Below are 12,004 nucleotides of genomic sequence, written 5' to 3' on the forward strand. Positions count from 1 at the left end.
TGTACGTAGCACCTTCCTTTCTGAGAGTGTATCCGCTTACTCAAGCTGTAAACCAGGAGAGTACAGGCATTAATAGTTTCCCTAATGGTGGAACAGATGTTGGAATATAGAGAATACACCATTATATCCTGCATTCCTTAACAGTATAATCACTGACCTGTGAATTATTTTCAGTGGAACTGCTGAAGCTGAAAAACAGATTTTGGGATGTGTGTGTAATACTTAATCCCTCAGGTGCAGGTAACTCTCATCAAGGTGAGCTGAAACCTGTTAAAACTGTATTTGCCTAAACCTACAATACAGTAAATGTGTTGCTACTAATGCATATTGTAATTGGCCAGATAGAGAACATGATATGGTTTATTATTTAAAGTTTGTTGGACATATAACATGAGCATTTCATGTGATGTGAGGTCTGTTTTGGTAGTTCCATGTATAGTTCAACATTTACAATGAGTTACTTGTTCATGTTTTCTGTTCTCTGTTTTTTTCTGTTCTCTCTTTGTTTGTTTCCTGGCCATAGTTCCTCCAGTAGTGAGTGTGACAATTGATGTTCCTCCTGTCACTGGGAAGAATGAGGTTGTCTTGGCAACCTGTATGGCTGCTGGTGCCAAGCCACAGGCAGATGTGACGTGGAAGTCAGGTACATTTGGCAGTTTGTTGAGGACAGTGACTAACTTCACACAGCACACCAATGGAACCACCACAGTACTCAGCCACCTGCTCGGGTTGCCAACCAAAGCAGCCAATCAGCAGCAGGTCCAGTGTGTGGTCAACCAGTCTGCCCTGGCAACAGAAAGGAGCTACAACTACAACTTAGACATCCACTGTAAGTATACACTCCACTACTACTGCCCTACCCTATCGTCAGACACAGTAAATATATTCTACTACCACTGTCCTACACTATAGACAGACACTGTAAATATATTCTACTACCACTGTCCTACACCATATACATCTAACGTAAGTATATATTATACTAGCACTCTCCTTCACTATAGACATCCACTGTAAATATATAATCCACTATCACTGTCATAGACCATAGACATCCACTGTATGTATAGAGTGTCACTGTCTTCACTGGCTGTAGCCTAGTAGCCCCTCTAACCAGTCCCTGTCTGTCTATACATTCTTAGAAAATAAGGTGCTATCCTAGAACCAAAAATGTTGTTTTTTGTCTTTCAAAATAGGAGAACCCTTTGAATAACCCCCTATTAGTTCCAGGTCGAAACCTTTTGGGTTCCATGTAAAACCCTTTCAACCGAGGAAAGCCTTTGATCTAGCCCGTAACAACTGTTATTTTCTTTAGCTTAAATATAGTTCTGAGGCACAGAGTGGTATGGACCTTTACAAGGCTTTCATTGTACCACTCCTCTACTGAAAGTAATCAAACTGAAATGAAGGAAGATAAGGTTTTGCCTCATCTGAGCTTTGGGCCAGTAACTGAAAGATTGCTAGATTGAATCCCTGAGCTGACAAGGTAAACATCTGTCGTTCTGCCCCTGAACAAGGCAGTTAACCCACTGTTCCTAGGCCGTAATTGTAAATAAGAATTTGTTCTTAACTGACTTGCCTCTTTAAACAAACGTTCAATTAAAATAAAACAAATCTGTGGATTAAAGTTCCACTCCTGTCATTGTTATAGTTGTAATATAGCTGTCTTGGTATTGGTGTGTGAGTGTACGTCTTTTTACATTCTATACCTGCAGTAACTGTAATCACCTCTCTGTTTCTCTTTCTCCGTCTCTCAAATCAAAGAAAATGAAATGTTGCTTATCATATACGCCGACTACAACTGGTGTAGACTTTACAGTGAAATGCTTGTTTAAAATCCTTTCCCAACGATGCAGAGTTTAAAAAATAAATTCAATAGTAACTAACACAAGAGGAATAAAACTAAATACGCAAGAATTGAGCTATATGCAAGGAGTACCAGTACGAGATCAATGTGCAGAGGTACGAGGTAGTTGAGGTAGATATGTACATGAAAGCAGGGTCAAGTGACTAGGCATCAGGATAGTAATAATAATAGTAAAATAAAGAACAGAGTAGTGTGGGAGCAAACGGTACATATAGGGACAAACATAATACTGTACAGCAAAGATGTACATTAGACCACAAGAGGGAAGAGGACACACTTAGAGTGCATTTGCCATTCTGGTATGAACAGGAAACCAAGAAATAACAGACATAATGGCCAAAGCCATAAAATGCATAAATGCTTAGGGTAAAGTGCATTGTCTATTGTAGAGGACAGGAAACCAAAGCAAGGCCATGAGTGCATAGGACAGCTGGACATACCGAGGTCAGAGGGGCACACAAAGGAGGGTGGGTTCCTGCCACCATTGTAATCTAATCAAGAGTGGATACAGGCGTTATTGGGCATGAACATGGAAGAAGCCTGAACTGAAAGATAATGGTGGCAGATGACCTGAGGGAAGTAACTTCATAAACATGTGGAATGAACTCATATGCTGTGTGTGTATAAATACAGAGCCAGTGCTCGCTCTCTCTCTCTCTCTCTCTCTCTCTCTCTCTCTCTTTCTCTCTCTTTCTCTCTCTCTCTCTCATATAGATCCACCTCAGACTGTGATCATCACACTTAGTGAGGCCTCTAAAACCACAGTCTTCCTATGTGTAGCAGATTGCAACCCACAACCCAGCTACACCTGGAGCAGGTACTCACTCCTAAACTAGTTCAAACCAGTTTAAATGTAATTGTTATCTGCACTTGTTAAGACGTGATATCTAAATTAGCTAAAGGACAGTTGTTGAATTATGCTGGCGGTCAAATCATGCCTTTGTCTGTAACACACACACGCACGCACACATGCACACACACAGTCACACACAGATACTCAGCCCCTCTCCTCCTCTCTCTGTCCCCCTCAGAGTGGTCCAGCCATGGCCTGAGTCTTCAGTGAAAGCTGAGGGAGACATACTGCAATTCCTCAGTCTCAGCCCTGAGTTGAATGGTCTTTATGTCTGTGAGACCTCCAACTCCTACGGACGAGCAACTGGCTCCCTCTATGTACACACATCCTCTGGTGAGATGCACCTGAGACACACACACACACACACACACACACACACACACACACACACACACACACACACACACACACACACACACACACACACACACACACAATGGCCAAACACACACACACACACACACAGTCCACACACACTGTTCTGCCTTATTATTATTCGACCATGCTGGTCATTTATGAACATTTGAACATCTATTCATACCCCACATAGCCTGGTTCCTCTCTAGGTTTCTTCCTAGGTTTTGGCCTTTCTAGGGAGTTTTTCTAGTTGCTGATAATTGATTGATTGTCTGATTTATTGAATACTTTATTGTCCCATAGGGAAATGTGTCTGATAAATATACAGGCTTTCCTGGTATACACATCAAACACATACATGTATATGAGGTTGAGAAATGTGATGTAGCATGGATAACAAAGTTGAGGAAGATGCTCACTTAACTTTCACTGCATGTGTTAGTATTAGACTTATGGCCTCATTATCCTTTCTATTGGAAGTTACTGTATAACCACTAACTAAGATGGTCATGATACACTTATCTCTTACTGCATGTGTACATGTCTTATAACCTGGTATTATCTCGTTGCTTTCTGCAGGAAGCATTTGCATCAGAGCCATTGTGGTTGCTAGGGAAACAAGATTACATGGGGCGGCAGGGTAGCCTAGTGGTTAGAGCGTTGGACTAGTAACCGGAAGGTTGCAGGTTCAAATCCCCGAGCTGATAAGGTACAAATCTTTCGTTCTGCCCCTGAACAGGCAGTTAACCCAGGCCATCATTGAAAATAAGAATTTGTTCTTAACTGACTTGCCCAGTAAAATAAAAAAATGTCATTGTAAATTAAGACTGTTTGTTATATTAATTGTATCCCCTCTCTCCTCACAGAGACCTCTGCTGCCTGTTGGGTTCTACTCGTTGTCATTCTCTGTCTGATTGTTGCTGCGGCTGCACTCATATGGTACCGGTGCAAATACAGACAGTTTCCTTGGTAATATCATGAACAGAATTTTCCATTATGACATTTAAAAAAAAAAAAATATTTGATGATCATATATTGATTTGGATCAAATTCAGATTATGTTTTTATCTTGACGATTTTCCAGGAGTCCAATCATAGCCAATCAACAGTTCCAGGCACCACCACAGGTATGTGACTATGTTAAAGTCCACCATTGTTGCGTGATTAATCTACCATTGTTGCGTGATTAATTAATCTCATCAGCCACTTTTTGCTATGTAATAATACTGTTGTAATATCTGATGACAAGGTTGAGGAAGATGAACCTGGGACGTCTGGGTTCTGACACTCCAAGCCAGGAAGGCGGATAAGGGAGAAGTAACGTGATGTAAGGAACACACATTTTTTAAATTATTATTTTGTATTTTTAATATTATTTATATCTTGTTTGAGGTATTGTCAATTCATGAGGTATGATTATTGTGCTTTTTTAAAGAAATCACCGGACAGGCTGAGGACAGATGCCAGAAGAATCGCAGACATGTACTGTGTGGGGGAAGAATTCCAGTCTGCACATTCTCCAACGCTACAACCATTTGCAAAGAACAGGCACGTTCTACAACTTTAAAATATACATTCAACCTTTATTTAACTAGGCAAGTCACTTAAGGACAAATTCTTATTTACAATGACGGCCTACACCGGCCAAACTCGGACAACGCTGGGCCAATTGTGCAATGCCCTATTGGACTCCCAATCACAGCCGGTTGTGATACAGTCTGGATTCAAACCAGGTTGTCTGTAGTGACCTCTCTAGCACTGAGGTGCAGTGTCTTAGACCACTGCACCACTTGAGAGCCTAATGAACAGGGACCCTATGCAGGATTCTCTGTGACATTAGAAACCTCAGCTTGGCCCCTCCTCCACCACAGCATTAAATAGTGCTGGTCCTCTTTCAGTTTTTTGTTCCCCTCTCATGAACTCCGACTTGCCGTGGTGGAGGGGCATTGTTGCTTCAGCGGCAACAATAGCTCTCCTGTATGTAATTATATATGAATGGTGCATGTTGAAGCCAACTAATGGGAGGCCAGGTACAGTGGGGCAAAAAAGTATTTTGTCAGCCACCAGTTGTGCAAGTTCTCCCACTTAAAAATATGAGAGAGGCCTGTAATTTTCATCATAGCTACACTTCAACTATGACACACATACTGATTGGTTGGATGCTAATTAATCCTATGCTATTCCGAGTGGGACATGCATTTCATTCTTCAGTGAAATTTAAAATGATCCAATATCTCTAGTGACCAGGCACTGCAGTGAACAGTAGCTGTTTGACCACTCAAAAAAGGAGAAGAAGAAGGAAGAAGAGGGAAGTCAGTGAAAACTACAGTGTGGTTGCAACCACCAAACTTGCATCAGAGATAAAGAATGATATTTAGAATGTCTGTTAGACAGTTAGCAGTTGTTTCCTTCCTGAGAATATATGTTTTAACTACTCATTAGTTTCAGTGCTTTTGAACATATTGTAAACTGTTAAAAATCATTCAGAAGTTTGTGACTGAGTCTACCTATTATTATAGTATTATTGTATTATTATTATCATTATTATTATTCTATATTATTATAATTATATTTTTACGTGTTGTGTGCAGTATGTAAAGAATTGCTACTTTATAATATTTTTTATTTAACCTTTATTTAGCCAGAAAGTCCCATTTGGGGCCAGAAAAGGGAGACCTGGCCAGAAGGCTAGCAGAAAATACAAAAGAACACATAGAATTCAAAAGTACAGTGCATAGACAGCAAAAACATGCAGGTGTAGAAGCATGGTGGCTAGGAAAAACTCCCTAGAAAGGCCAAAACCTAGGAAGAAACCTAGAGAGGAACCAGGCTATGTGGGGTGGCCAGTCCTCTTCTGGCTGTGCCGGGTGGAGATTATAACAGAACATGGCCAAGATGTTCAAATGTTCATAAATGACCAGCATGGTCGAATAATAATAAGGCAGAACAGTTGAAACTGGAGCAGCAGCACGGCCAGGTGGACTGGGGACAGCAAGGAGTCATCATGTCAGGTAGTCCTGAGGCATGGTCTTAGGGCTCAGGTCCTCCGAGAGAGAGAAAGAAAGAGAGAATTAGAGAGAGCACACTTAAATTCTCACAGGACACCGAATAGGACAGGAGAAGTACTCCAGATATAACAAACTGACCCGAGCCCCCCGACACATAAACTACTGCAGCATAAATACTGGAGGCTGCTAAGCCTAGCCAAGCCTCCGGCCAAGTTCCTAAATGTTCTAATATGCTGTTACTCTGAGATCTAAGTCCATTATTAGAATCGATGCGAAGGCGCATTGAAGCTGACCTGGCAGGCCGTGGTGGCCTAACACCCTGTTAAGACACTCTATATACAGTTGAAGTCAGAAGTTTACATACACCTTAGCCAAGAACATTTAAACTCAGTTTTTCAAAATTCCTGACATTTAATCCTAGCAAACATTTCCCTGTCTCAGGTCAGTTAGGATCACCACTTTATTTTAAGAATGTGAAATGTCAGAATAATAGTAGAGAGAATGATTTATTTCAGCTTCTATTTCTTTCATCGCATTCCCAGTGGGTCAGCAGTTTACATACACTCAATTAGTATTTGGTAGCATTGCCATTAAATGGTTTAACTTGGTTCAAACGGTTCGGTTAGCCTTCCACAAGCTTCCCACATTAAGTTTGGGGAATTTTGGCCCATTCCCGCTGACAGAGCTGGTGTAACTGAGTCAGGTTTGCAGGCCTCCTTGATCGCGCACACTTTTGCAGTTCTGCCCACACATTTTCTATGGCATTGAGGTCAGGGCTTTATGATGGCCACTCCAATACCTTGACTTTGTTGTCCTTAAGCCATTTTGACACAACTTTGGAAGTATGCTTGGGGTCATTGTCCATTTGAAGACCCATTTGCGACCAAGCTTCAACTTCCTGACTGATGTCTTGAGATGTTGCTTTAATACAGTATATACACAACATTTTCCTGCTAAATGATGCCATCTAATTTGTGAAGTGCACCAGTCCCTCCTGCAGCAAAGCACCCCCACAACATGATTCTGCCACCCCCATTCTTCAAGATTTGGATGGTGTTCTCTTGGCTTGCAAGCGTCCCCCCTTTTCTTCCAAACATAACGATGGTCATTATGGCCAAACAGTTCTAGTTTTGTTTCATCAGACCAGACGACATTTCTCCAAAAAGTGTGATCTTCATCCCAAGTGCAGTTGCAAACCGTAGTGTGGCTTTTATATGGTGGTTTTGGAGCAGTGGCTTCCCTGTTGCTCAGCGACCTTTCAGGTTATGTCGATATAGGACTCGTTTTACTGTGGATATAGATACAACTGTACTTGTTTCCTCCAGAATCTTCACACGGTCTGTTACTGTCGTTCTGGGATTGATTTGCACTTTTCGCACCAAAGTATGTTCATCTCTAGGAGACAGAACACGTCTCCTTCCTGAGCGGTGTGACGGCTGCATGGTCCCATGGTGTTTATACTTGCACACTATTGTTTGTATGGATGAACGTGGTACCTTCAGGCATTTGGAAATTGCTCCCAAGAATGAACCAGACTTGTGGAGGTCTACAATTGTCTGATTTCTTTAGATTTTCCCATGATGTCAAGCAAAGAGGCACTGAGTTTGAAGGTATGCCTTGAAATACATCCACAGGTACACCTCCAATTGACTCAAATTATGTCAATTAGCCTAATCGAAAATTCTAAAGTTCAATCACCACATCCTCATCTGCAAACTCGATAGCCTTGGTTTCTCAAATTGATTGCCTCGCCTGGTTCACCAACTATTTCTCTGATACAGTTCAGTGTGTCAAATCGGAGGGTCTGTTGTCCGGGCCTCTGGCAGTCTCTATGGGGGTGCCACAGGGTTCAATTCTTGGACCGACTCTCTTCTCTGTACATATCAGTGATGCCGCTCTTGCTGCTGGTGAGTCTCTGATCCACCTCTACGCAGACGACACCATTCTGTATACTTCTGGCCCTTCTTTGGACTCTGTGTTAACAACCCTCCAGACGAGCTTCAATGCCTTACAACTCTCCTTCCATGGCCTCCAATTGCTCTTAAATACAAGTAAAACTAAATGCATGCTCTTCAACCGATCGCTGAATGCACCTGCCCGTCCGTCCAACATCACTACTCTGGACGGTTCTGTCTTAGAATATGTGGACAACTACAAATACCTAGGTGTCTGGTTAGACTGTAAACTCTCCTTCCAGACTCACATCAAACATCTCCAATCCAAAGTTAAATCTAGAATTGGCTTCCTATTTCGCAAACAAAGCCTCCTTCACTCATGCTGCCAAACATACCCTTGTAAAACTGACCATCCTACCGATCCTCGACTTCAGCGACGTCATTTTCAAAATAGCCTCCAATACCCTACTCAATAAATTGGATGCAGTCTATCACAGTGCCATCCGTTTTGTCACCAAAGCCCCATATACTACCCACCACGCTCTTGTTGGCTGGCCCTCGCTTCATGCTCATCACCAAACCCACTGGCTCCAGGTCATCTACAAGACCCTGCTCGATGTTCGAGTCCACCTCCCATACCACTGGCGCCATCAGCCTCGAGGCGGGAAGGATGGGAGTAGCCTCGGTGGACCGATCCTCCATGTCGTAAAGGCGGGACAGTGCGTCAGCCTTTACGTTCTGGGAGCCCGGTCTATATGACAACGTAAAACGGAATCGGGTGAAGAATATGGCCCACCTTGCCTGACGTGGGTTCAGTCTCCTAGATTCTGGTGGTTGGTCCAGATGAGAAAGGGATGCTTAGCCCCCTCAAACCAGTGTCTCCACACCTTCAGAGTCCTGACCACCGCTGACAACTCCCGGTCCCCCACATCATAGTTACGCTCCTCTGGACTGAGCTTCCTCGAAAAGAAAGAGTTTTGGTGGCATACCCGAGCGCTGTGATAGCACGGCAGCCACCGCAGTCCCAGACGCGTCCACCTCCACTATGAATGCTAGAGAGGGGTCCGGGTGCGCCAACACGGGTGCATCCGTGAACAGCGCCTTAAACCTTTTGAAAGCTCTGTCCGCTTCTGCTGACCACTGCAAACGCACCAGGCCCCCCTTCAGCAGTGAGGTAATGGGAACCGCTACCTGGCCAAAACCCTGGATAAACCTCCGGTAGTAGTTGGCAAAATCAAAAACCGCTGCACCTCCTTTACCGTTGTCAGAGTCGGCGAATTATGCACGGCCTTAATGCGGTCACATTCCATCACCACCCCCGAGGTGGAAATGCGATAACCCAGGAAGGAGATGGCTCATTTGGAGAACACACACTTCTCAGCCTTGACGTATAGGTCATGCTCCACCAGTCTACCAAGCACCTTGCGTACCAGAGACACATGTGCGGCGCGGGTGGCTGAGTAGATCAGAATGTTATCGATATAATCAACCACGCTCTGCCCATGCAGGTCCCTGAGAATCTCGTCTACAAAGGATTGAAGAATGGCTGGAGCATTCTTTAACCCATACGGCATGACGAGGTACTCATAGTGGCCCGATGTGGTACTAAACGCGGTTTTCCACTCGTCTCCATCCCGAATACGCACCAGACTATACTCGCTCCTGAGATCCAGTTTTGTGAAGAACTGTGCTCTGTGAAATGATTCCACCGCTGTAGCGATGAGAGGTAGTGGATAACTAAACCCCACTGTGATGGCATTTAAAGCCAGAAATCTTGCTTGTTTGTAGGTGACCAAATACTTATTTTCCACCATAATTTGCAAATAAATTATTTTAAAAATCTACATTGTGATTTTCTGGATTTTTTTCTCTCATTTTGTCTGTCATAGTAGAAGTGTACCTATGATGAAAATTACAGGCCTCTCTCATCTTTTCAAGTGGGAGAACTTGCACAATTGGTGGCTGCGTAAATACTTTTTTGCCCCACTGTACAGTGATTGAGTGGGGATTGGAACCAGGTGTGTGCAATGATGACGAGACAAGTTCGGGGTTGATGAGTCAAGGGTGTTTGCCAGCAGCCGGCGATGCCTAACGCCTGAGCTGGACAGAAGGGGAGCCAAAGTTAAGCCCCCCCCCCCCCCGACGCGCTTCTTCATCAGCTTGGCACTGCCAACGCTGGGGACGGCCCCAGAGATGCGGTTTGTGTTGGTCAGGACAATGCCTGTGGAAGTTCCAAATGAGATAATGGTCCAGGACATCCTTCATAGAAAGCCAGATCCTGTCACAGGGGTAAAGATAGGTGCCACACTGCGGTGACGATGTCCCTGCGCCTTCTGCCGGAGGACGACACCCGGAACCAATCATTCACCGCAGGAGTCTCTATCTGACTCCGGTGCCAGGGTGCCAGGGGCGGCTGATAGCCTAGAACAAACTGAAAGGGTGTGAGGTTAGTGGAGGAGTGATGGGAGTTTTGTGCGTATTCTGCCCAATGCAGCCCACTCCCCGGCCGGTCCTGACAGTAACTATGAAGGTACCTAACCAGTTCCTGATTTACCCTTTCCACCTGCCCATTTGATTGGGGACGGTACCCGGGGATGAGGCTGACCGTGACCCCCCAGTCATTTCATGAAGGCATTCCAGACACAGGAAGTGAACTGAGGACCACGGTCAGACACGGTGTCCTCCGGGATCCCGTAGTACCGGTAGACATGAGAGAGGAGATTCACTGCGGTCTGCATGGCCGTATGGAGACCAGGCAGAGGAATCAAACGACAGGCTTTGGAAAACCGGTCTACAATGACCAGGATGGTGGTGTGCCCCTCAGAGGGGGATGGTCTGTGACAAAGTCCATGGAGAGATGGTACCAGGGTCATTGTGGAACTGGCAGCGGGTGGAGTTTGCCATAGGGGAGGTGTCTTGGTGTTTTGCTCTGTGTACAAGTGGAGCAGGAGGAGACTTAAATACGGAAGTCCTGTGCTAAGGTGGGTCACCAGTACTTGGCGGAGAGACAGTCGATAGTACGGGCTATAACCGGATTCCCCGAAACAGGTACTGTGTGTGCCTAGACGAGGAGACGATCCCGCACATCAGAGGGCACGTAGGTACGCCCCTCGGGACAGTGGGCAGGTGAGGAGGAAAAATGGGTGTCACGCCGATCCTCTGTATCATGCACCCGGGACAATGCATCGGCGTTGACATTCCTAGATCCCGGGCCGGTAGGAGATGGTAAAGTCAAACCTGGCGAAGAATCGGGCCCACCTGGCTTGATGTGGATTCATACTCGAATATACTCTAGGTTCCGGTAGTCTGTCCAAACAAGGAATGGGTGTTGAGCACCCTCCAGCCAGTGCCGCCATGTTTTCAGCGTCTTCTTGATGGCCAGCAACTCACAATCCTCCACATCGTAATTCCACTCCACAGGAGACAGCTTCCATGAGTAGAAGGCACATAGATGGAGTTTAGGCGGCGATACAGTGCGTCGGGGAGAACAACCCCTGCTCCAGCCTCGGAGGCGTCCACCTCCACGATGAAGGGCAGAGACGGGTTAGAATGAGCTGAAACAGGTGTGTTCGTAAAATGTTCCTTCAGTGCACGGAAGGCTTCGTTGGCCTCCTCAATCCAGCGCAGCTGTCGAGGACCTCGCTTCAGGAGGGTGGTGAAAGGGGCCACCACTGTGCTGAAACCCCTAATGAAGTGCCTGAAATAGTTGGCAGACCTAGGAAGTGCTGCACCCCCTTTAGGTTGGATGGAACAGGCCACGATGGTACTGCACTGACCCTCTGCTCTTCCATCTCCACTCCCACGGTCGATATCTGATAGCCCAGGAAGGAGACAGCCTGCTGGAAGAAAAGGCACTTCTCCGCCTTGGTGGATAGGCGATGCCCTATCAGCCTCTCCAAAATGGACCAGACATGATAGACATGTTGCTTGCGTGTAGTGGAGTACACCAAGATGTCGTCTATGTACACCACTGAACAGCAACCCAACATGTCTCTAAACACCTCGTTAACCTTTGCGTATAGGG

General features: G+C 45.1%; 1 protein-coding gene across 1 annotated transcript; it reads left to right on the forward strand.

Annotated features, from left to right (window-relative positions):
* Positions 1–514: 514 nt before the first annotated feature.
* Positions 515–9,824, forward strand: LOC115115203 (nectin-3-like). The gene is made up of 7 exons (XM_029643693.2): positions 515–829; positions 2,582–2,684; positions 2,899–3,053; positions 3,944–4,046; positions 4,162–4,204; positions 4,327–4,404; positions 4,513–9,824. The coding sequence occupies exons 1-6, from the start codon at positions 598–600 to the stop codon at positions 4,360–4,362; spliced, it is 672 nt and encodes a 223-aa protein (XP_029499553.2). The 5' UTR covers positions 515–597; the 3' UTR covers positions 4,363–4,404; positions 4,513–9,824.
* Positions 9,825–12,004: the final 2,180 nt, after the last annotated feature.

Source organism: Oncorhynchus nerka, linkage group LG3 (genome assembly GCF_034236695.1).
Source record: "Oncorhynchus nerka isolate Pitt River linkage group LG3, Oner_Uvic_2.0, whole genome shotgun sequence".
Classification (NCBI taxonomy): domain Eukaryota; kingdom Metazoa; phylum Chordata; class Actinopteri; order Salmoniformes; family Salmonidae; genus Oncorhynchus; species Oncorhynchus nerka.

What these genes read in the sequence shown, in the direction of transcription:
- LOC115115203 (XM_029643693.2), top strand. Translation starts at nt 598, where the DNA reads ATGGCTGCTGGTGCCAAGCCACAGGCAGATGTGACGTGGAAGTCAGGT. An exon ending in AAATACAGACAGTTTCCTTG is followed by an intron (nt 4,047 to 4,161) that starts GTAATATCATGA and finishes ACGATTTTCCAG; the next exon opens with GAGTCCAATCATAGCCAATC. An exon ending in AGTTCCAGGCACCACCACAG is followed by an intron (nt 4,205 to 4,326) that starts GTATGTGACTAT and finishes TCTGATGACAAG; the next exon opens with GTTGAGGAAGATGAACCTGG.